The 22571-nt window shown below is 49.4% G+C and overlaps 1 protein-coding gene and 1 long non-coding RNA gene across 6 annotated transcripts in view; one reads left to right on the top strand and one right to left on the bottom strand.

Annotated features, from left to right (window-relative positions):
• Positions 1-22571, top strand: part of SMOC2 (SPARC related modular calcium binding 2) — a 156348-nt gene that overhangs the window by 123021 nt on the left and 10756 nt on the right. For 4 of the 5 annotated variants that reach the window (XM_082406325.1, XM_082406324.1, XM_082406323.1 and 1 more), the window contains one exon: positions 20912-21011. The exons of the other annotated variant lie outside the window; for it this stretch is intronic. In XM_082406325.1, coding sequence (XP_082262451.1) covers positions 20912-21011 — 100 coding nt within the window. The remainder of the gene's footprint in view (positions 1-20911; positions 21012-22571) is intronic. 5 annotated transcript variants of the gene reach the window in all.
• The window catches only part of LOC309635325, a 31015-nt gene continuing 24321 nt past the window's right edge, over positions 15878-22571 (bottom strand). The window contains exon 3 of the long non-coding RNA XR_014248766.1: positions 15878-16833. This is a non-coding gene — a long non-coding RNA (uncharacterized lncRNA). The remainder of the gene's footprint in view (positions 16834-22571) is intronic.

Raw genomic sequence — 22571 nt, 5'->3', positions numbered from 1 at the left:
AGACGCCACAGTGAAGACACCGATCTGGCTTTCATAGTCCGTGTGAGCCAGGTAACTGCTGAGATAAGAGTTGCCTTGCAAAGAAAACGAAAAATCAGCAATCTGCGGCTTTGGTGATTGCAGACATCTCTCAGCCCGACCAGGGTCAAGTTCTGAGTATATGACATGGAGAGGTCCTGATGCATTAAAGAAGCGAGGTCCTTCCACTGGTTAGAAAGGAATCTGAATCCCGTAAGCAGTTACTCTACTTAAGCGTAGGTGATGCGAGCCTATCGCCAGCTCGGTCGAGGCCGCCCCGCACAGCACGACGCTCCGCTCAGGGGCCTGGACCGGACTCGCCATTTCTGCCTCAGGTGTGGAGGCAAGGCCACTGCAGCTCGGGGTGCTGGAGACAGAGCCATCTGAATCCTTCTTCTGGCCCCTGCGGTGTTTCCTCTTTGGAAAGAATTGGCCATGTGTGCAAGATTTCCGCAGACAAAGCTCAGATTACTTGAGATGGCCAGGAAAAGTCTAGGATGCAGCTGCCCTTTTATGTGTATTCTAGTGAAGAGTCAGTGTTGACACAGTTAACAGGGGAGCTTAGCCATGATATCCCCACAAGCATGCCTGCGGCCACTTGGGTCTCACCTCTGTTGGCTGCAACGTTCTACCACAGTCTTGCATCTCTTGGGCCATAGAAGACAATGTCCTTGCTCTCTAAGTATTGCCTCCAAAGACGGGCTCTGGGTCAATCCTCCTACAACTAAACATGATCATTTACTGGTGTATAGTTAGCAAACCTACAGAGAAACTTACCTCCATCTGGTACCTAAGCATGTGTTTTCCAACCTGCTTACCTTGGAGGGTCCACGGGGAGGCCATGTCACTTGGAATCAGGGATCTTTCCTAGCATTGGAGGCGATGGCTGAAGGAGGCATTTGGCTACACCTGCTTAAAATCTGTTAGGCTGAAAATGTGGTTGTGGAAACTCAGGACCTTCTTGCCCAGTTCTGTGTGTGCTTGAGTGGAGCCCAACTGCTTCTCGAGGAGAACCCCATCCTGCCATCTGTAAAAAGGGGACATCCTTCTATCCGGTGTCTTATTATTAGGCTTCTTATTTCATGTGATTCTGAAGGCCAGCAGCTCCTCGTGTCACCAGCTTCAGAGAAAGAGATTACACTCCAGGCCCCCAATGTCTGGGAGGAGCTCAATTTTTATCAAAATCTGAGAAAAGCGTAGACGATTTGCATGAAAGAATTGCCCCCCACTCTTGGTCTTCTAGCGCCTTCTCTTTGGGTTAGCTGGAGGTGAGTGTATACAGACCACTGGCCTCTCCTCTACTGAGTGATTCCGTCCACTTCAGGGCTGTGTCCCAAGCCTACACTGGACGTATCTTATAAAAATAGCTCCCTGCAGACTGTTGTTTGTCAAGATACAGGTGTGTGTACAGTCAGCCCACCTGCACAGCTGTGGTTAGGGCCACGAGGACGGGTTCTCTCTTGTTTCAGGATCAAGAAGTGGCCCTCATCTCTGTCCAGTTCAATCCACTCGGTGCTTTTTCTTTTGATGGGCTTCCCCTCCCCGCAAACACGAGGGCCGTTTACACCAAAGGCGCGTTGAGATTAACCTCACTCTCACGTTCCACTGTCTTCTTTACCCTTATTTTTTCTCAGTGTCGCTATCTTTCCCATTTATTAAATTTAATTTTATTCTGAAGCAGTGCATGTGCTTTGCCATCCTCCTGGAGTTAAGTAAATACTCACGTCTGCACGGCACATAGAAAGCATGACTGCTCTCTGCTGAATCTGCACGTTTACCAGTGAAGACATGCAGAGTGTAGGCTGAGGCCACAGTGAAGTCACAAGGGAGACAGGCTTCACCAAGGGTGGTTGATTGTGTCACAATTTGGGGGCAGGATATTGAGAAGGAAAAACATGTTTCTTCCTGACAAGGCGACTGGCACATACAGAAGCCGGTGATACTGATGGTTGCTCTATGTGATCAAATCCAAAGAAGCAGGAGACTTAAATTTCTTGGTCCTGTCCAGGTTCGAAGACCCTCCAGCTGCTAAGAGCCTGTGTTCTAGTGGGGTGGGGGGGCACAGCAGGCTCTGTCGTACCCCCAGCGGAGATGGGGTGTGATTAGCCCAACGCCAGAGGGGGCGTGTTGCAGGGCCTGTTCCGGCCGCGGCACCGTCGTGCTGAGGACACAGAAGTTGTTGGAAAGAGAACAACACGATCCTGTGACCCCCTGGAGGACAGTTAGCTGTTCTGTGGCCGCCTCCCCAGTAAAAACATTGGATTGCAGAAAATATTTCTGCCTTCGTAGAACCTGAAAAAATATAAATAGACATTGAAACGTTTGAGTCAAAGCATTCCATTCCAAAGTGACACTGGATGTCTGTTTCTCCATGTCAGTGACAGTTTGTGACAATCTGTTTAAACAGTCTCAGGAGCGGGCTGGGCCTGCAGAAAATCTGTAGGAGCTAATGAACCCAGATTCAATATTCAGAAAGCAATCGAGTGTATAATTTGGAGAAGTGGTCTGAGTCTGAACGCGTGAGGCCAGCGGGGTACCCGGTATGGCGAGCCACGTTCCTCCTGGTCATCCGAGCTTTCTCACCGCTGGGTGTTTACTTGGTGGGGTTTCCAGAGGGTTTGCGGACCGATCACTGAGCTACGAGCAGAGCTCTGAACGGGGTCAGGCCAACCGGGGTCACCTGCATGTCACAGGCGCCTCTGGAATCTGCGGTAGGGCTTCCCCACTGTGGCTGGTCCATCCAGGACCGCCCTGCTGGGCAACCTGCGCCCTGGGGGAGGGCAGCCTCCTGGCCTCGAGTGGCCGATCAGGGTGGGTGGGAGGGAAGCAGGTCCATCACTGAGGTGAAGATCAGCGAGGGCCCAGGACAAACCCCGTGCAGAGACGTCTGCCCCAGCCTGGGCCAGTGGACGGGGAAGGGCGTTGGACCTTTTCTGTTCCCCCTTTTCCCATGGTAGACATCCTCTCACAGCCCAGCTCGCTGCCTTGAAAAGAGTGTCCTCAGTTCCTAGAGCAGCGTGCGTCTCGCTGGGCTGTCCCCTCGAGCTTGGTGTGCTCGGTGTCTGATCTCGTTCATACTCTGGGAGCAGTCACAGTGGGGGAGCCTCTCACCCAGGCTTCGCTGAAGCCCTCACATCCTGTTTTCTGATATCCCCCTGGTCGCCCGCACATGCTTTGTCTTGGTTCTTCCGCTGTAAAAACCAAGCTGGGACCGGACACCTGGAGACGCCCCTGGATCACTTTCCTCCGAGCGTCCCTTGCTCTCAGTGCCTCTGCACTCAGGTGGCTATAGGAGGCTGTGTATCGTGTCCTCCGAGGGTTTGGGCTCATCTGGGAGGCGTGGGCTACCTGAGCTCTGCTTTCGGAGGATATAATTAAACTGGTGTTTTGTTATCTGGGGAGTTTTCATCCAGCCTGGCTTATGGTACACAAATCCTTCGGCCAGACTTTCCACAGGAAGGAATGCCTTTACCTATACACCCCCTTTTAGGGTTAACGGCGCTGCTCTGTGTTACAACCCTGGGCACCTGAGTGTCATCAAGGTCAATCGATCGTTCAGACCTTTTGTTAAACAGAGGCACTGCTAAGTGGGCAGCTGGACGCGTGAACGGAGGAGTAGGTGGAGCCGTGGAAGGCAGGTTAGGTCCGGAAGCTTCCTTTAGTGTGTGCAGTGTCATGTGTTTGAACGTCCATCGCGGTGCCCGTAGTTTGATGGAAGTAACTTTTAAAGCCCTGCTGAAGAGCAGGTGTGTCCAGTGCTTACGCCGCTGGCATGCTGACCCCTTTCAGAGCTTAGTCATTCGCTTGAAACGGGCAAGTGACCCGGCAGAGGTCGACTTCCGGGAAACAATAATTACACTGTGAGAAGGTGGGACTCCTGTGCTTGTTCTGCAGTGAAACCTCACTGCGCAGGGCTCCCTGGGTCAGGGAGCCGGACCAGTCTCTCGCCAGCTGCACTGTCTTATTCCTCTCCAGCTCAGGGCTCTCTTCCCTTCAATAGCCGTCCTTGTCAAAGGTTTGTAGGGTAGAAAGACGCAATATACACAGCTTGGTCTGATTCCCTAAACTCGACAAGAACCTGTGCTAACAAAACTGACCTCCGTAGCCTTGGAGATGACCCGTGGGAAGCATGTGGCTCTGAGCTCGGTTCCAGGAAGTATGAGGCTGCTGGTGGTGTCAGGACATCGGAGGGGAAGAGGGTCCATGCCCGCTGCGCTAGGCAGCGGGTGGTCCTGGAGAAAGTGGGCTTTGAGCTAATTTGTCAAGAATGAGAAAGATACAAGTGGGCAGAGAACGGATGATGTTTCAGGTGTAATAAACACTTGGACATAAAGCAGAAGTAAGAACTATGCGATTCATAAACCCAAGAGCATGTTTGGAAGAGCTTATATTCCAGGAGGAAGGGGATGTTGTTTCTTTGGTTTTGTGTTCACATCGAATCATGTCGTTACATTTTTCTAATGAGGATAGGATTTCCAGTTACAGTCATCGATTGTAGATCCAAGTGAAAAGCAAACATGTCACCTTTTCTTCAAGGATCCTGCCCTTTCCCTGAAACCCTACACTGGAGCCATGGCTTCCTGGATCAGGTTCATACTTGTTTATGGTTTGGGTGATGCTGACAGAACAGGAGAAGGAGAGAGCTGCTATCTGTTAAACCAGTTAGCAAAACAGAATCTGGGTTGCAAATGCAATTGTAGGCGATCAATGCCCATCATAACGATCACGAATGACCACCGTTCCTCTCGTCCAGCATTTCCAGACTTGATGCTTTATAAGCATGAAATAGAATAATTCCAGAATCTCAAAAACATCTTCATTTGAATCTTTCAAATGACAGGAGGCTATTTAACACCTAGTTGATTATTGTTAACTGGGTTGGTTGGTTAATAGTTAATGACTTAACTCAGGAACAAAAGAAGTAACATCCCATATTAATATTCCATACCAAGAGCCAGTGCTTCCTTAATTATTGGGCTGGCCAAAACTTTCGTTCGGGTTTTTCCGTAACATGTTACATTTGGATTTCCAAAATCTGTTTTTAGCCTTACACAGTACTAGGACAGATTTTTCACAATATACTTATGCCAAACGTCAATAACTTTTCTATTTCTTGACAATTTATTTGTGAGACATTGTTTTTAAAGGTACAAAACCAAAACCAAGCATGGAAATGATCACTCATTCCTTACCCTTTCCTTTTGTTTCTTGCTGGATCCGAAGGTTCTTCCATGCTGCATAGAGGATCAGATTGTCCAGGCATTTGTCTCTTGCAGGATGTTAAAAACCAGTGATTATCTGTTGTGTAAAACACTGTACATCCTGAACTTGCACAATCGAAGTGTGGGACTTCAGCTTTCTTGGTTATATTTCATCTTGGTATTGGCTCAATGTCCAGCCGCCATGATCATTTTGAATCATGATTTTTAAACTTCTGCTCTCCAGCCTATTATAGTCTATCCTCATTTATGTGCTCGTTCCAAGCTTGATATGAGAGCATTAAAGTCTTCTCCACCCACGACATTGCATAGATTTTTTGAAAATGAGAAAACCAAAGACAGGACCTTGCGGCCCTTCCTCAAGAAGCTCCCTAGAGATTAGTGCTATTCCATTGACTTAACACCTTGTTCCTGAAGCCTTTGAACCAGAGGCAAGTCCACTGACCTCTGTCTCCGAGGAGACGTAACAGGTGGTCAAAGGTGAAACCTGGGAGGTCCCGTCCAATTGGATGCACGTCCCCTTGGAACAGAGGCTGTTCCAAACCGCAAGGAGTTCATTCCCTCTCTCTTACATTAAAAGTGTTGGTGAGAAACCAGACCAATCCAATTCCCACTTCTCTTTTAAGAATGTGAACTAAAATACCTTCATCCTTCTTCTTTGGATAGTTTCCTTTGTGTTTCTTCTGCCTGGAATAAGCAGGGGTGTGGATGATCTGGAAAATAAACTTTGGGAAATTTGCTGTATTCAGATAATCATTTGAACATTGAGAAATGCAAACGTATGAAATCTTTTGATATTTGAAACCTTCAGAAACCATACCAGACTTGCTTCCTCCCCAGAGGTTTGAAACACATTTTCCCTATTTCTTCATTTCTGGGGCAAACACCCCCATCTCAGAAATGACGGGAAGGTGAGCCCAGGACGGTGTCCTCGGTTAAGTGATGGGTGCAGGCGTGCCGTGACGTAGACCAGGGGTAAGAGGACATAGACACACTGCCCTCGGCTGTGTGGATTTGAGGAGCCTGGTGCGGCCACTGTCCAGCAGTGTGTCCTGTAATTGCTCCCTTCTGAGTCTCTGCTTATCAGAGAAAAGGGGGTGATGCACACCTGCTCCCCCAGGGCTCCTGCAGGTGGAGCTGAGCCCATGTCCTAGGTTTGCTCAGCACCGGCTCAGTGCCTGTAATACTGCACGTTGGCTGAAACGAGCTGCTGGCCACCTTCACGGGGACTTTTCCCTCAGGGACCCTGTAGGCTGACAAGTGGGCAGGAGGCCCCAGGACCCCGCCACTTCCCGCCCAGGCTGTAATGGACATCGCCAATACTTAGCTCTCACCAAAATAATCCGGGTTTTATTTTTTTTAATTAAAGAAACAAATTCGGGGGTCCCATTGGATTATAACGTTATATAAGTTTCACGTGTTCAACATTATATTTCTACTTCTGTCTACACGACCTCGTGCTCCCACCAAAAGTGAGTTTCCATCTGTCACCACACAGTTGATCCCTTTATCTGTTTCTCCCCTCCTTCCTCCCTTCACCTCTGGTAACCTGTTCTCTGCATCTGGGTGTTGGTTTTTGTTTTGTTTAGTTTGTTCATTTATTTTGTTCAGGTTTTGTTTGTTTTTTACATTGCACATATGAGTGAAATTATATGCTATTTGACTTTCTCTTTCTGACTTATTTCACTAAGCATAATACCTTCCTATTCCATCCATGTTGCTGCAAATGGCAAGATTTCATTCTTTTTTATGGCTGCGTAATATTCCTCTGTGTGTGTGTGTGTGTGTGTGTGTGTGTGTGTGTGTGTGTGTGTGTGTGTGTTCACTACATCTTCTTTATCCATTCATGTATCAATGGACACTTAGGTTGTTTCCATGTTTTGGCTATTGTAAATAGTGCTGCTGTGAACATTGGGGTGCAGGTATCTTTTCGAATTAGAGTTTTCATTTTCTTTGGCTAAATACCCAGAAGTAGGATTGCTGGATCATATGGTAATTCTATTCTTAATTTTTTGAGGAACCTCCATACTGTTTCCATAGCGGCCGCACCAATCTACAAGGAATCATCGTTTTGCAAGTATTCAGAATATATGGTTCTCAGAGACGTCTGTAACTGAAATGGGAGGTGAGCATTTGCAGCTGGTTCTCAAGGGTTAGGCTCCTAGACTGAAAACTGGTCGACCTCTGAGCACCCCATCGTTTGGGGGGTTTCCTTGGGGCAGCTGTGCCATTCACACCTTACACAGCGTCAGGGATGGGGGCCGTCTTGGGCCTTAGTGTGTGGCCCCTGCTTGAATTCCAGGCACAGCAGAGACATCAACGCTGTCGGCTTCCCTCCTGGTTCCCTCCTCTCGTTAGAAAACGTGTGTGGCTCTTGGTCACTTGGTGAGCATTATTCCAACATGACTTTATGTGATGTTTGACTCAGGGGTCCATTGCCGTCCACTTTTCAGATGCTCACTCGAGAGCGACTTAGAGGCACGGCCCCCTCCAAGGGCTGGGAAGTGCAGGTCCTGAGTGGAGGAGGGCAGAGCAGTTGCGCTGGAGCAAGAATGCGGCCCCCAGAGAGCTGCCGTTGGGGGGGGGTCCCCTCAATGCCCCGGGGAGAAGCCCCGCGAAGGCCTTTAGTCCAGCCCTCAGAGCTGTCTCCCTGGGGTGCAGGTGGTGCCCAGACTCCGTGAAGGATGTTACCCTGCTCTTCCGATGGCATCCAGGCCCTGGGTGGTGAAGAAGGTCACTCAGAAGACACGTCGCCAAGCTGGGCAGAGCCAACAGGCGTGGTGCTGAGGCAAAGCCTGTGGGGATTTGGAGTTCTGGGCTGGGTGGGGTCCAGGGCAAAGAGCTCCCCAGATTACTGCATCCCCTGGACCGCCCTCTCAGTGGTGCTTTGGTCCTCATGTGGCCATCCAGCCCTCCCGGTCAGCATTTCATTTTGTAAGCCTTCCTTTTCATCAGTGTTTTGCGTTAAAACTCTCTCTCTCTCTATTTTTGGAGGCAGTTTTGGTGTGAGTTCATCTGTTTTAAGGCAGCTTTGAAAGCACAGATCTTCTACGTAGAATGTTCACTGGTTTAACAGACAGTTGTTGGTGAGATAGGCCCAGGGCTTTTGCTTCGAGTCATTCCAGGAGGTACGGGAGAATAAATACAAACATTTGCTCACTAATTAATGCGTATCCTAATTTGAAAGCAGTGTTACATAGAATGGACATCTGGCAATGAACCCTGGGCGTGGGCTCTGCGTGGACACACAGATCTGGGGACGATGTCTGTGCCAGGGCGCCTGCCTCTCACCAGAAACCTCAGCTGAATCTGTCCACGTAACATGTGATCCCATGGTTCCGGTGTAGCCACACCAAACCCCAGAGGGTGGGTCATCGGCTCTGTTCAGTTGCGGGTGAGTTTCGGGGCCCAGCGTGGGTGTCCTGCTCCCAGCCGCACCCCTACCCCCGCTGCCCGGACAGGAGCTTGCAGCTCCACCAGACTCCACCTCACCAAGACCCCTGGACCCTTTGGGACCTTCCGTGTGGACACTTACGGGGCAACAGACTTTAGTCCCAAGAGAAATGATGCTGCCTTTGAATGACGTTATTATGCATTTTATGACAAAAACAAAGTATAGGCACAGACCTCTTTTGACTTTGTGTTCACTCCCAAAAACCAGCTCTATCACGCCTTGTCAACCACAGAAAACCCCATATTGTTGGACCATAGCTTTAAAAAGTGCCTGCCACTGAGTTAGACCTGAATTAAGTATGTTTTTTCAGAGTTTCTTGTGGCAGGGGTACTCAAGTAGCTCTGTTTTACAGTAACAGTCTGTCTTTGTTTTTGTTGGGAACTTGGAGGAAGGGTGGGGATTCTAGCTTGGAGGGTCCTGGGCAGACCTGGTGGGAGGAGAGCCCTGGAGGGAGGCTTCGGGGGCAGGGTGTAGGTGAGCACAGAGGACCCTGTGTGCAAAGGAGTGAAGCAGAGGTCGGCTGTGGAGCTGCAGGGCTGGTGATGAAAGTGGAGAATTTCCATCAGGAGGGCACGTTGGAATCAATGTGGTCCCAAGCCGCACTCTACCCATCTCCTCACTGACATGATGCCAGGAAGACATGCATGATTGGGCGAGAGAATGAGTCTGGTGAAAAGTGTAGGGTCTGTAATAGTTTAGGTCACAACATCAGAACGACTTTGAAGTCTGCAGTGTTGTTTTGTTATCATTCTATTTGTGACTCAAACAAAGAGAAGAATTCGAAATTTAGGCAAAGAGTAAGTGATATGAGGAAGAAACACACTTTTTTTTGAAAAAGAGAAGACGACTCCTGTGTGCTTTTGTTCGTATACATTTACTTTGAGTTGGACCCGGCAGACCTTGGGGTCCTGGAGCCCTAGAAATGTCTCAGAAGTTGACACTTTCAGGATAGAGCATTCTTTGTTTAGATTCAGCCGTAGTTTCTCGTCTCATTCATCAAATTGTCGACTGAATTCACCATTTTTGGCTCTGCGTGGCTGGTCTAGATGTAGAGAAAAAAAAAAAGAACAACTTGTTGCTTCCAAAATGTGGCCAGACCTTCTGCTTCTGCAAGACCCCACCTTCGGTGATTTGCCCAAATTCTGCCAAGTGTATAACCGCTTCCATCCCACAGGGAAGAAAAAGAAAAATCCTTGAGGCAGCCATTTCTGACTGTATTTACCTGTGAAGGTTTACAATAACCTTTGCATTGAAAATTGACTACAATTGGGACTTGTTCCTAAGATGCAGACATTCTAGCAAATTCCTGGGATGAGTCCACTCTCCGATTCGGCTGAGCAGAGAGTCTGCAGGGCCATTAACCGGCACAGTGGCTGAGGAGGGCATTTCCTCAGACGTGGTGTCGTTTCTACCTCTTGTCCCTCACGTCTGTTTAAAATTCCCCCCAAATCATGAGATTACAGAGCTTGCAGAGATGGCCCAGGTCCCCGTTCTATTTGATGCCCGCGGCGGGGTCCCTGGAAACGTGAGCGGGGGCGGCCCCAGACCACGTGCACAGCCCTCGGCTCATGGGGACCATTTCCCTCACCGGCGGCAGCACAAGAATCCCCCTCTGTCATCACCTTGGCTTTGTTTCTGTGTCTGGGGCTCTGAGGAGGTGATTGCAGCATGCATTTGGGTGATTAAAACCCCAGATGGCCCCAGAGATTGGCTGGTGGTCGCTGGCCGTCAACGGCGCTGTCCCTCGCCTCCTGTTTTCTCTAGTTCTTCAGGGACCGTCACGTAGTTTTGTTGCTGCTGTTGGTATGTGGTTCCCATCGGGGATCTCCTCCCCTTGTCCATGGTAGGGTTTGCTGGGGATGGGGCATCTGACCGGCCAGCTCAGCGGGGCAGGGGGGGAGGAAGAGAGCGAAGGCAGGGCAGGCGCGGGGCCTCCACTGACGCTGGGGGCGCCGGCGGCCGAGCCCAGGGCTCCGTCTCGGGGCTGCGGTGACTCACGTGCTGACTGACAGTCAGGGAAGCAGCAGAAGTCACCCATCCCATTATGGGATGGCCACGAAGACACTTGCTCACTCTTAATATTTTAAAGTTTAGTAAAGTGCAACATCACTTGAAATCCAGTCAAGGTCACGGGTGCTATAAAGTATAATTTACAAGCGCATCGTAGAGCAGAAGCTTATTTTTGTATGACAGAGGTGGATGACTTTTTACAGGTGCGTGGTTTGAGCCATCTATCTGGTGGTTAAGCCCGTGTTCTTTCCTGGATTCCTCGTAAAGGATATGAAAGAACCTGTATTGTAGAGCAAACTATCAAAAATAAAAGTAAATGAACTAGGAGTTTGGAAAGAAAGGTTTCTCCACTGAAGTGGAAAGCAGAGAGATTGCAACCAGCCTGTGTCTGAACACCTGGCCTGAGTCCGGTTCTTCCGGCCTGTGTGCTGGGGGGACACATCCGGCCCCGTCGCTGGGCCCAAACCACCTGCTTGTTCTTTCCTCGTGGCCGGGCCAGGCAGACGCTGGGCTGTGGGGTGAGGGGCACTGCGCCCGCCAGGGTTCCCACGCCGAGCTCCTGGAAAGGAGGAGAGCTCCCCGCGCCGCCCGGACCCGGCTCACCTGTACCTGGCCAGGCCTCTGTCTGGTTACGCAGCCCGAGATTGCCTCCGATGTTCCTCACCCATCCGTCGGACATCAGGTTAGATCCCGCTGGTCGGGGCACAGGTGCGGCCCCTCCCTCCGCCGCAGGTGCCGTGGGCAGTGCAAGCGTGCGTGCCCACCGGCCGCGTGGCTGTCATCCCTGGGGCTGGAGCAGGAACCGTGTTGCTCTTTCTGTTTTCCCAGGCCTAGAACACGTGGTAATTAGCAACTGTCCTTACAGGGACAGCCAGCTCGGCTCCCACAGGAAGGTGGTCCGTTGTCTCGGGAAATATTTCAGAAATCCTCTCAGAAACACGCGCCCGCACTGCTGGGTGCGTTGGTGGAGGGCGGGGCAGAGAGTAAACAAGCGCGTGTGTCCACAGCCGGGAAGCGATGCTTCCACACGCAGCACAGCAGCGCAGCGCGCTCTCGAGTCTCACGTGCACACGCGCAATTCTTGGGCGGTGACCTCGGTCTTCCGAGGGATGCCGGGACGCCGAGCCCAGGCAGAGCTCCTCCCGCGGGTCCTTGGCGCCGCGGGGACCCGGCCGCGTCTCCACAGGAGCCTGTCTCCCCTTCGTGGCTCCGCCCTCTGTTTTGCGGCGTTGTGTCGACGGAGGTGCCGGCACAACCTCAGGTCACATCTACTGGGGTGAGGATGGCTTCCCGAAGGGCCGGGGTGTCCCAACCTTCCGAGAGAAGACAGTCCACGCTTATCCCTTCTCCGTGGTCTTAAAGATGCGCCACCTAAGCATTTCACTGTCAGTTTGGTAACATTCAAAATATTGTGCTCTGGAGAAAATCCAAGCGAAGGTAGTTGTTTTGTTGCTCTGAGTGACAGTGAGAGGGAGGGAAGCCCCCTGACTCAGGAAAGCCTTGAAGGGATGATCAGAAGTAACCCTAATTCTGCCAACAGTATCTGTTGGTCAAAACACCTCATTACGACGTGGACCCGTGTCCTCAAATGCTTCCTGTTCCTCGGCCGACAGGAGACCTCCAGAAAGTCTGTGCTTCCCACAAAACTGACATCTGTCTTACTGTATCACCATAAACCCTCCTCTCCTGTCACCAGTATTTTACTTTATAAGCTCCTTAAGGGTAAAAACGGTGCTTTTCACCCAGCATGTGGTTAATAAGTAGCTATCAAATGAATGTTTGAAGGACATAATATTGTCCTTGAGAAATGTAGGGAGACTCAGGAAACATAAACACTGTCTCGGAGACAAATATTCACGGTTAACTTATCAGCTATTACGAATTCCTAGTGCACATGCTGGACTCAGATGACCCACCCAAGAGAGAAATAAAATCAAAGGCAAAGAGTGTCTCGAACATCACAGCTGAGGGAACCTCAGGGCATTTAGTGAATGAGAAGGCGGATTCTCTGAGCCCCGACTCTCTCTGACTACATCTCCACGAGAATAATTTCTGGGGTCCCTTTAGGCATCAACTTTAACCCAACTCCAATATTACTAAATATTAAGTAATCAAAGCCTCAAGCCTACAACCTCAAGCCTACAAACCTCTTTGTTTAGAATAATGAAAAACTGTTGAAAATATGAAAAAATAAATACAGTATATAAAATATGTAAATATAGAAAAGATTTAAAAATTAGAGTTAATACATAAGAGTAGTGATTTTGATTTTATCTTAAGAGTGGAAAGTTTTGTGCTTTTTCTTTAGGGCGTTTTTTGAGGATGAATTTTACTCACTGTCTCCCATATAGATGTTTTAAAGTATGAATAGGCGTCCTGACTATGTGCTTTTCTGCCGTGCAGGGGCCACCTGGTTCTAACACTGTCATCTTGACCATGACACAAACAATTCCAAGTTGGAGGGAGGATTTATGAAGATACACTTTATGTACCTTTTATTAGCTACAGATATTTTATGGATCTTACAATAAGCATGACCAAAGAAACTTTTCTAATTATCTCTGTTTAACGTTTTTAAACATTTAAAGTGCATATAAAGTTAAAAATTAAGAAAAAGGCACTTATTAAATTAAGGGAGGGACATAAAATGTTTCATGGAGAAAGTGTATCAGGACACATCATCTTTCACTCCTTCTGTGACTGTAGGAAATTCGGTGTGAGCAACTGTATAAGAATGGATCTGGGGACTGAATCCAAGTGCACCCTTTGCTGAGAATGTCCTCTGTCCTTGTCATGTTCGGGAGGCTGTGTGACCTGGCCGTAGCCCCAGCCCTGGAGCGCTGCCCCCTCCAACCCCTGATTTCCCCTGAACCTACTTCTCAGGTCTCTGGGCTCCACTCTGACCTTGGTCTCAGCAATCTTGTCCCTGGACCACAGGCCACAGCCTCAGCCTGGGCTCCCGGGGACCCCACTGTCCATCGAAAGCCCACAGAGTGGGCTCCGTGACACTCATTAATCACATGGTACGGCTCCTCCGAATCTTCCAAGGGCTGCGATTTCCCTCCAGATCAAGTCCCAGCTCCTTTCTGTGGCTCCCGGGACCCCACGGTGCCTGCACCCCATTTCTCACTCCCGCTGTCCATGCCCGTCTTGTTCCACGCGCCCTGGCTTCCTCTCAGCCCCTCAGCATGCGCGTGTCCCCAGCCCCAGGGCCTTTGCACGAGCTTCTCCTTCTGCCTATTCGAAAGGGCTTGCTCCACACTTCAGGGCCCGGGTCCTCAGCAGGGAGATGTTAATTCGTCTGATGTCACCGTCCTACCACAGGAGAGGGCAGGGCCCTGGCCTGTTTGTGCCCCTCTGCACCAGCGCAGTGACTACAGCCTGGCAGTCTCTGAACTCCTGATCAATGAGGGCGATGCAGGGCCCCCACCCCGGGGGTTACAGCTCTCCAGCTCAGCCAGAACCTCAATCTTCCACTTATCGCCTCCTTCCCTCCCTTCCCCCTCCTCCCTCCTTTTTCTCCTCTCCCTCCCCTCCTCCTTCTCCCTTGGCAGAACCTTGCCGTGATCACCAGTTTGGCAGGTTGTCCTGAGGCGCAAGCATGGGGGCTGGAAGGTGCAAGTCAGTGGAGTAGCGCAGACCCCAGGCGCGGGGACCCCCCTCCGTGGACCCCGGGGGCCCCAGGTGGGATGCGTGGACCCCACGGCCCGAGATGGGCGTGTTGTACGTGTTTAAGGGAAGTCAGTGCTTGGGAAACAAGCCATGAGCTCAGTGTTTAACTGAGGAGAATGTGGACTTAGAAGGCGGCCAGCGTTTCGGCCGAGCGAGAGCGCAGGGCCGCCGTGCTTGTGGACTGTCGGCGGGGTCAGGAGCAGACTTCACAGCCGAGCGCCGTCAGAGCCGCCGCAGAGCAGAGCGGGGTCCCACGTGCTCCTGGGCCAGAGAGCCTCTCTGCAGCTTTGTCTCTGGGTCTCGGACGCCCCTGACTTAGTGGCAGATTCTGTAGAGCTTTTCTTTCTCTTCTCCACCGGATTGTTGTGTTTTAAACGGTGAGGATGAGCGTCACAGCAGTTTCATTTCCCGTTTCTCGAGATGATCAACCTCGTGGATGGTTTTATGTGATGCCTCACTTTCCCCTCCTCAGCTGCACGAGGAGAGCCTTCCACCAGGAAACCCACCCCTTGTGTCTGCACGCGCAGACCCAGGCAATATTCAGGGTCCAGGAGGTACGTGGTTCGCACCTGGGGCACCTTGCAGGGCCCTGGTTACACACAGGGAAAGAGCACAGCACGATTCATCCTGTGTTTACACTTACTTTCAGGTAAAGGTAATTGAGAAAGAAATTACACACCACTCAGCTGCTTTTATGTAGTTCAAAATATTGCACATTAAAGAAAGGGATTTAAAATCTGGTGCCTAAAGTTCACGTAGAGCTAGCAGCCTTAAGACTGTGTTAGTCTTCAGGCTAGAGTGGGCCTAATCCATTGCAAAGAGACAGTTATCAGGGCTTTTCTTCACGTTTCTAGAGGAGCGGGTGTAACTTTATTCCCATTTCTCACAACCCTTGAAGGCAGCGAATGGTGGGTCTCAATTCTGACCCACACCCTACAGGTAAAATACATTCATATTACTCTGGGGGAAATTGCACAAAACTAGACTTCCCTGAAAATTTCTCTGATACATTCTTAAAACTTTGGGAGAAGGACTAGCCTTATATGTGTGTTTTAAATCCTGGCTTTATTACCATAAAACTTTGATCTCCAGGGATTTTGTGTTGCAAGGAGAATTTTCTATCTTCCCAAGTTCTTCTCTCTGGTTTTTTTCACTGAAGACACTATACAGGCCTTTGGGAATGTCCAGTTTCTCCATTAAAGTTCTGACCAAGTCCAGAAAAATACCACACTTCCAGGCCTCTACTCAGCCCTGTTGTGGCAGCCATGGGCCAAGGGAGAAGGGATGCCTGCATCTTACCTCCTGCATCCCACCTCCTGCATCCCACCTCCTGCATCCCACCTCCTGCATCCCACCTCCTGCATCTCACCTCCTGCATCTCACCTCCTGCATCTCACCTCCTGCATCCCACCTCCTGCATCTCACCTCCTGCATCCCACCTCCTGCATCTCACCTCCTGCATCTCACCTCCTGCATCTCACCTCCTGCACCTCACCTCCTGCATCTCACCTGTTTCATCCCACCTCCTGCACCTCACCTCCTGCATCCCACCTCCTGCATCCCTACCTCCCCCATCCATGTGTCTCCCTACTGCCTCCTCACAGGGAATCCTAAGATGCCATGCCAGAGTTCTTTGACAGACGTGACACATACCTGATAAAAATTTAGAGAAATTTGTTCCCCATTGGCTGACTTCCAAATTTGAGGACTTAAACCTATAAACAGAGAAGTAGGTAATTATAATGTAGTTAATAAGTGTGCAGGTATAATACAGACACACCCAGACACACACACACACAGAGACACACACACACAGAGACACACACACAGAGACACACCCAGACACACACACACACAGACACACCCAGACACACACACACACAGAGACACACACACACACACACACACACAGAGACACACACACACACAGCTCCTCAGAGAGATCTGAAAAAAATCAGAGAAAGGTGTTATTTTTGTTTCCATTTCATTTTATTTCTCACCTACATTAGCTTTCTAGACATTTGAAATAATAAACCAGCCAGATGAGGACTTGAAGCTGCTCACTGTTACATGCTTGGAAGCTAGATTAAGTAGTACCATTGTCCTGTGACACTTTCCATCCCATCAAGTCACCTGGTCACCTAGTGGGATCCCCCCCTCCTGGTTTCCCTGCCCAGCGGCCCACAGACCTCACCTGCTGCGTGATGCTCAGGCTACAGTTAGGGACCCGTGTTGGCAACATGGGTGCAAAACTACGGATTGTCACCATTTCACGCCTTCTCTTGGTACTTGCAGGAGGACATTGCCACCCTCCGACTTCCCTTCCTCTGGTGCCGGGTTTCCTTTAGGGGGTGATCCTGAGTGCTCCAGGTGACGGGAAGGAAGCGACACCAGTTACCATATGGAGTGGGGATTCATGATGTGGTCCAGGTAGCAGTCCTGAAAATGTTTCCATCTGTACTTTAAAGAAAAAGGGAGAAGACGAAACTGTATAAGTAAATTTGCTGAAATCAGTCATTTCTATACCAAAAACTTTTGTTTTTTAAAATAAGGATGTTTTGTAGACAGTGTAGAACACATTCATTTTAAGAGATATCAAGTGAAATAATTTTTCAAGGCATCACATATGAACCAGTTTCCCTGGGGCCGAGTGGCGCCTGGCATCTCGGGAACCAGCAGCCGGTCGGCTCATTGCTAACAAGCAGCCGGGGTTGAGGCTGGGGACAGGCGGGTGGGGGGCTGCCCTGGGATGGGGCCGCCAGCTTACTGGGGGACAAACCAGGATCAGAACCCAAGTGTTTGCAGAGAAACGCAACAGGATGCCGAGTATTTTCCTTGGATTCCACAGATAAATGAAATCAGCTAGGCATCTTCAACACAAGCTGGCTGTTTTATTTTGCCTCAGATTTGTAAATAAATGGTTGTAGTCATTCTGCTTCTAGCTTTGAGAAGGACAGTCTGGTTTCCTCTCTCTACAAATGTTTCTTTAGCTGGCTGTCAGTTCTCCATGGAAGTTCCTGGCACGGGGCCGTCCCTGCCCTGCGTCTCCCCTGACCCGAGCCTTCTGAGCTCTGCTCCACGTCCCGCAGGCAACAAGCTTGTGGGTGGACACAAATAAACAGTGACGAGGTGTCCTGTCACGGAGCCTGCAGGCTGTGGTTTCAAGGACACAAGATTTCTGGGCGCTTCTGGCCGCATGGAGGCCGCGCGGGCGGAAGGGGAGGTGAGCTGCTGGGACGAGGTCGGAGGTCCCTGGGGGGCAACTCGATGAGCTGAGCCCAGGACACGGGAGGCCGCGTGGCCACAAGCATGGTCTGCGGGCAGGACCCAGATCTCCGCGGTCGTCACCGTGGCCCGAGGGAGCGAGTGCGGAGGAACTGAGTGTTGCCCTGAGCTTTTTGCAGGGAGCCCGGCGGTTTGGGGGGTGCGTCCCTTTCACCGCCAGCCCCGTCGTTCCTTTTCGAGGCCTGGTCCATTTCACGGTGGTGAAATTTTGATTTCATGGTACTTATGTCATTTCTCAGATAATGAAAATTCACTTCTTAATGACGTGCTAATTTTTCATTCTGATTTCTTCTCATTTTTACAAACACCGTGCCAGGACGAGCAGGCCTGGGACCCTCGTGTCCCCACGAGGAAGCGTCCTCTCAGGATATTTGAGTAAAGGCACGTGAGCTGAAGTACAGATAGTAAGCGAAGGCCGAGGTCCCTTCACCTCCTCGTCCTCAGTCTGGTCGGCCTTTGACCCCGCCCGAGGCTGGACACGCAGGGACTGTCTTCCCGGAGTGCAATCGCTGTGGGCGCTACCCCATCCCTGCTTATCCACGCACTTACTTGGAAATGGCGCTGCTGTTGCTATTTCATGAGTGGTTGTCCTGAAAACCGGGAGCCACACATCTCACAGTGCGAGGTCACCCTGCATCTCCGTCTCCCCGTCAAGCGAGGTGAGGACCTCGGCCCCGAGAACCGGGATCTGACGGGTCTGGGAAGATTGCTCACCCCCGGACCCCAGACCTCGCAAGTGTTCACTCCGAGCGGGCTTGCCCAGCAGCAAGTCGACTACGTGCGTGCCCAAAGCATGGGGCGGAGATCGCGTAGAGGCTGGTCTCAGGATGCAGCAGCTCTGTCTCTCTGAGCCTAAACCGTTTTTCCCTTTTCTTTACTTAAGTGAAGCTCAGTGTCTTTGCAAATAAATATGAAAAGTATTCTTTTGTTGGACTAAAGTAGCTCTCAACTGCAAAATATAATCCTTAGCAGAAAGATCTGTGCATTTCGCAGTCTGTAATTTATACCACGTTAAAAACATGCTATAGCAGGATTGATTTAATATTTCTTGGTTTAGAAGTAGATTAAACTTAACTGCTTGTTGTGTTAAAGCCTTCTAAAGCTTTTAGGTGCTGTTAGTCTTGTGTTTCCTGATGCATATATATCATTTTCTAATTAAAAATCTTGTGTCGCTTTACCTCCTTTGGGGGGATATGATAAAATTAACAGCAAAAAATAACCGGGGTGCATTCCCACTGAAGTCATACTCACCGCACAGAACACAAGCGTAATGCTTTCTTACAGCTGTTCAGCCCTGAGCAGTTTCTCATCAGCTCGGCCTTTTCCCAGACACCTGCGTGTTTCCTACCTGCACCACATCCCTCCCGGGGTATCTTGATGCCAGCCGGGGTGTGGGACTTCACGGGGGCAGCTGGGACCGGGGCGGGTTATGCACACCCCCTGACACACCCCTGCCTGCCTGCTTGCTGTTCTCTGTTCCTCTTGGTGGTCAGGCGAGCTGCTCTCAGGAGCATTCATTACTGTGACAAAGGGCAAAGGGCGCTGCCCTGTCTCAGAGCTGGCGCTGACAGGGCTGCAGGAAGTCCCCGAGGTCCCCAACGGTCCCAGACACGCCTGCAGCCTCAAGTTGGCTATTGCCTCCCCAGGGAATAGTTAATGAGATAATTATTTTTTTCTTGAAAAGTTAACATTCTTGCAATCGTCCTGGGGGTTTCCCTATGGATTATAATCTACCTTTCCAGTTGTGTTCAAAGGGAGAAGGGGAATAACACAGCTCTATTTTCGCCCTTCCCCGACCCTTAGGGAATTCGCATCTGTTTTCTGATATGTGTATTTAACGAAGTGGAAACTGGTGTAAATGGATTCCTGCTCTAGGCAATTAACATGTGCTTGAATAATAATAACAAAAACTCGTGTCAAAAGGAAATTTATGAAACCCAGAATTCTCTAACTGTGTAAACACGTTGGTCTTTGAATGACTTGGCCGTCATAACACAGCACCAACATCCGGTCCATGTGGAATGTTCCTCCTGCTTCTCAGAGCCCAGGAAAGACATGCCAAGCTGCATCTCTTTATCACGAAACAGCGAGGAGGGTGGAGGGGAGTTTAGGGATAGTTAACTTGTAGGTAAAGTATATTGTAGAATGTTAAGCTTCAAGTAAACTCAATTACAGAATTACTCGAAGCCCCTTCGCTGCCTTCGGACTCAGGCTCCCCTGACAGGACTCTGGGGCCATGTCTTCTCCAGCCATGTGAGCTTGGGGTGTTTCCCAGCGTCCGGGGCCTCCTGCGTAATGTGGGGCAGTGACGCTACCTGCTGGCATTGCAGCCTTGGGACCAATGAGATGATAGTGCCTGGGAATCCCTTAGTCTCACATAGTAATAATTCAATAAATCTCAGAGATTGTAATTTACAGAAACTGTTTTAAAATCAACATATATGGATTGCAGCGTGCTTACAAGTGTTCAAATGAGCTCATTGATGTAGGGCGCCTGACACACTGATTTTTTTTTTAATTTTTATTTTATATTGGAGTATAGTTGATTTACAATGTTGTGTTAGTTTCAGGTGTACAGCAAAGTGACTCAGTTATACATATACATATATCTATTCTTTTTCAGATTCTTTTCTCTTATAGGTTATTACAGAATATTGAGTAGAGATCCCTGTGCTATACAGTAGATCCTTGTTGATTATTTTATATTTAGTAGTGTGTATGCATTAATCCCAAACTCTTAATTTATTCCCCCTGCCCCACCTTTCCCCTTTGGTAATCCTAAGTCTGTTCTCTATGCCTGTGAGTCTGTTTCTGTTTCATAGATAAGTTCATTTGTGTCATATTTTAGATTCCACATGTAAGTGATATCACTTATGATATTTGTCTTTCTCTGTCTGACTTCACTTAGTATGATAATCTCTGGGTCCATCCATGTTGCTGCAGATGGCATGATTTCATTCTTCTTTATGGCCGAGTATATTCATTGTATCTATGTGCCACATCTTCTTTATCCACTCATCTGTCAGTGGACATCTAGGTTGCTTCCATGTCCTGGCTATTGTAGACAGAGCTGCAGTGAACATTGGGGTGCGTGTCTCTTTTTGAATTACGCTTTTCTCAGGGTATATGCTCAGAAGCAGCACACTGATTTCTGAATCCTACGTAAGCCTTTCCTCCCATTACAGAGAAGAATCTGTTGTACTCTGTGAGCTCTGGGAAATCTGAAAAGATGTCCATACTTGATTTTTTTCAGGCTGTCCTGGTGCCAAAAAGAACGAGTTTCTGACGAGTGTGCTGGACGCGCTGTCCACAGACATGGTCCACGCCGTCTCCGACCCCTCCTCCCCGGGCAGGTGCGTGCGCTCGACTGCAGAGCAGGAGGCTGGGAAGAAGCCCGGCATTCAGGGAACTCTCAGAAGCTGGAGGGCAGAGTCCAGACACTGGCATCCGAGGCCTGATCAGCTTAGCGGACACAGCAGGGCCTGCAGGAAAGAAGTCCCCTCCCCAAACCTGAGGTCACTTCCTTTGTCTGGAGGACATTTGTTTAGCAGGTTCTCTTGTAATGCGACCAACCCAAGGAGGATGTTGCCATCAGGAACAGGGCCCAGACCTTGGGATTTTCCCAGGTTCCATCAGGCAGGGGTGGGGGCAGGGGCAGGGGGAGGGGAGGGGATGGGAGGACCCTGGTCCAGAGGGCTTCCCGCTTTGGAATCGCATTTTAGAGCTATTGACTGGATTTTAAACACTTTGAATTAAAATGTTCAATTTAAAATTCTCAAGATAGGATTTCTTTACAGTAAAATATATATGACATAAAATTTACCATCACAACCATTTTCAAGGCTGCAATTCAGTGGCATTAATTACATTAACAAAATGTTCAAAATCTGATTTCTGAAACTCTGGAAACTTGCTCTGTGCGCCTGGTGGAAATTCTGCAGTTCTGGGGCTGAGGCTTTGAGCTTTGCTTCCGGAGAGACTGTTAATTCCCTGAAGCTGTTCGTCTCTGTGGGTGACGTCCCTAGGAGGGTAGTTTGTGGTGTTTAATGGATATAGTGTTTCAAGCGTTGGATCTCCCCTGTTAATTAGTAATAATTAATCTCTTTATTTTAAAGCACATTTTCTGATTGGGAATCTCACTGTCTTTATTTCCTTAGAGCACTGGCCTTCTTCCCTGCCTGCCCCAAACCTTGATTATTTCATCTATTCCAGATAATCTAAAGCTTCCTGGTCTTCTTCAGCTCAAAGCCCGCCTCTCTCTGTCTCTGCTTAAGAGTAAGATTGCAGAAGAAAAAAAGGCAGTGCTAATGAATCCAGTAGTAAATTAAATGATGAAACAAAAAAAAAATCACCCAATTTTCAAATTGACCTGTTACATTCTTGGAAAGATAGATCTTTTCTGTAAAACTAAAATTGAAAGCAGTAAATGAATGTCCATCCTAGAAGGTCCTCTGAAAGTTTGGGAAGTAACTAATAGCATCAGAAAGCCCTAATACCTGGGAACTTTTGGTGTCTGACTCACTCTTTACACTCATGGCAACACAGAGACCAACAGCCAGACAAGGAAGGAAGGACCAGGGATTATGTTAGCACGTGCTGCACCTTCCACTTGGTGAGAAGGCCCAGTGTAACATCTGGGATGGTCTCCAAGATCAGCCTCAAGGCCAGGCCTTCTGGAAGAGCTTTTTACTTATATCTTAAAGTATCAACCTTTTTTTTTTTAATCCAGGGAAAGATGTCTGGTTACCACTTTAAGGTGTATGTTGTTTTGCACCTTTTAGTTTACCCATGGCATAAACAACCTGCCCATGAGTCACAATTAAAGGAGCAGAGAACCTCTGGGTCCCAGGTTGAGTAGGTGTGCGATGTGTGAGCCGATGGGCCATCCCCACGGGGCTTTGTCCTCACGACTT

The sequence above is a fragment of the Balaenoptera borealis genome (genome assembly GCF_965194805.1).
Source record: "Balaenoptera borealis genome assembly, chromosome: 9".
NCBI lineage: Eukaryota > Metazoa > Chordata > Mammalia > Artiodactyla > Balaenopteridae > Balaenoptera > Balaenoptera borealis.
This window is presented reverse-complemented; position numbering and strand designations above follow the sequence as displayed.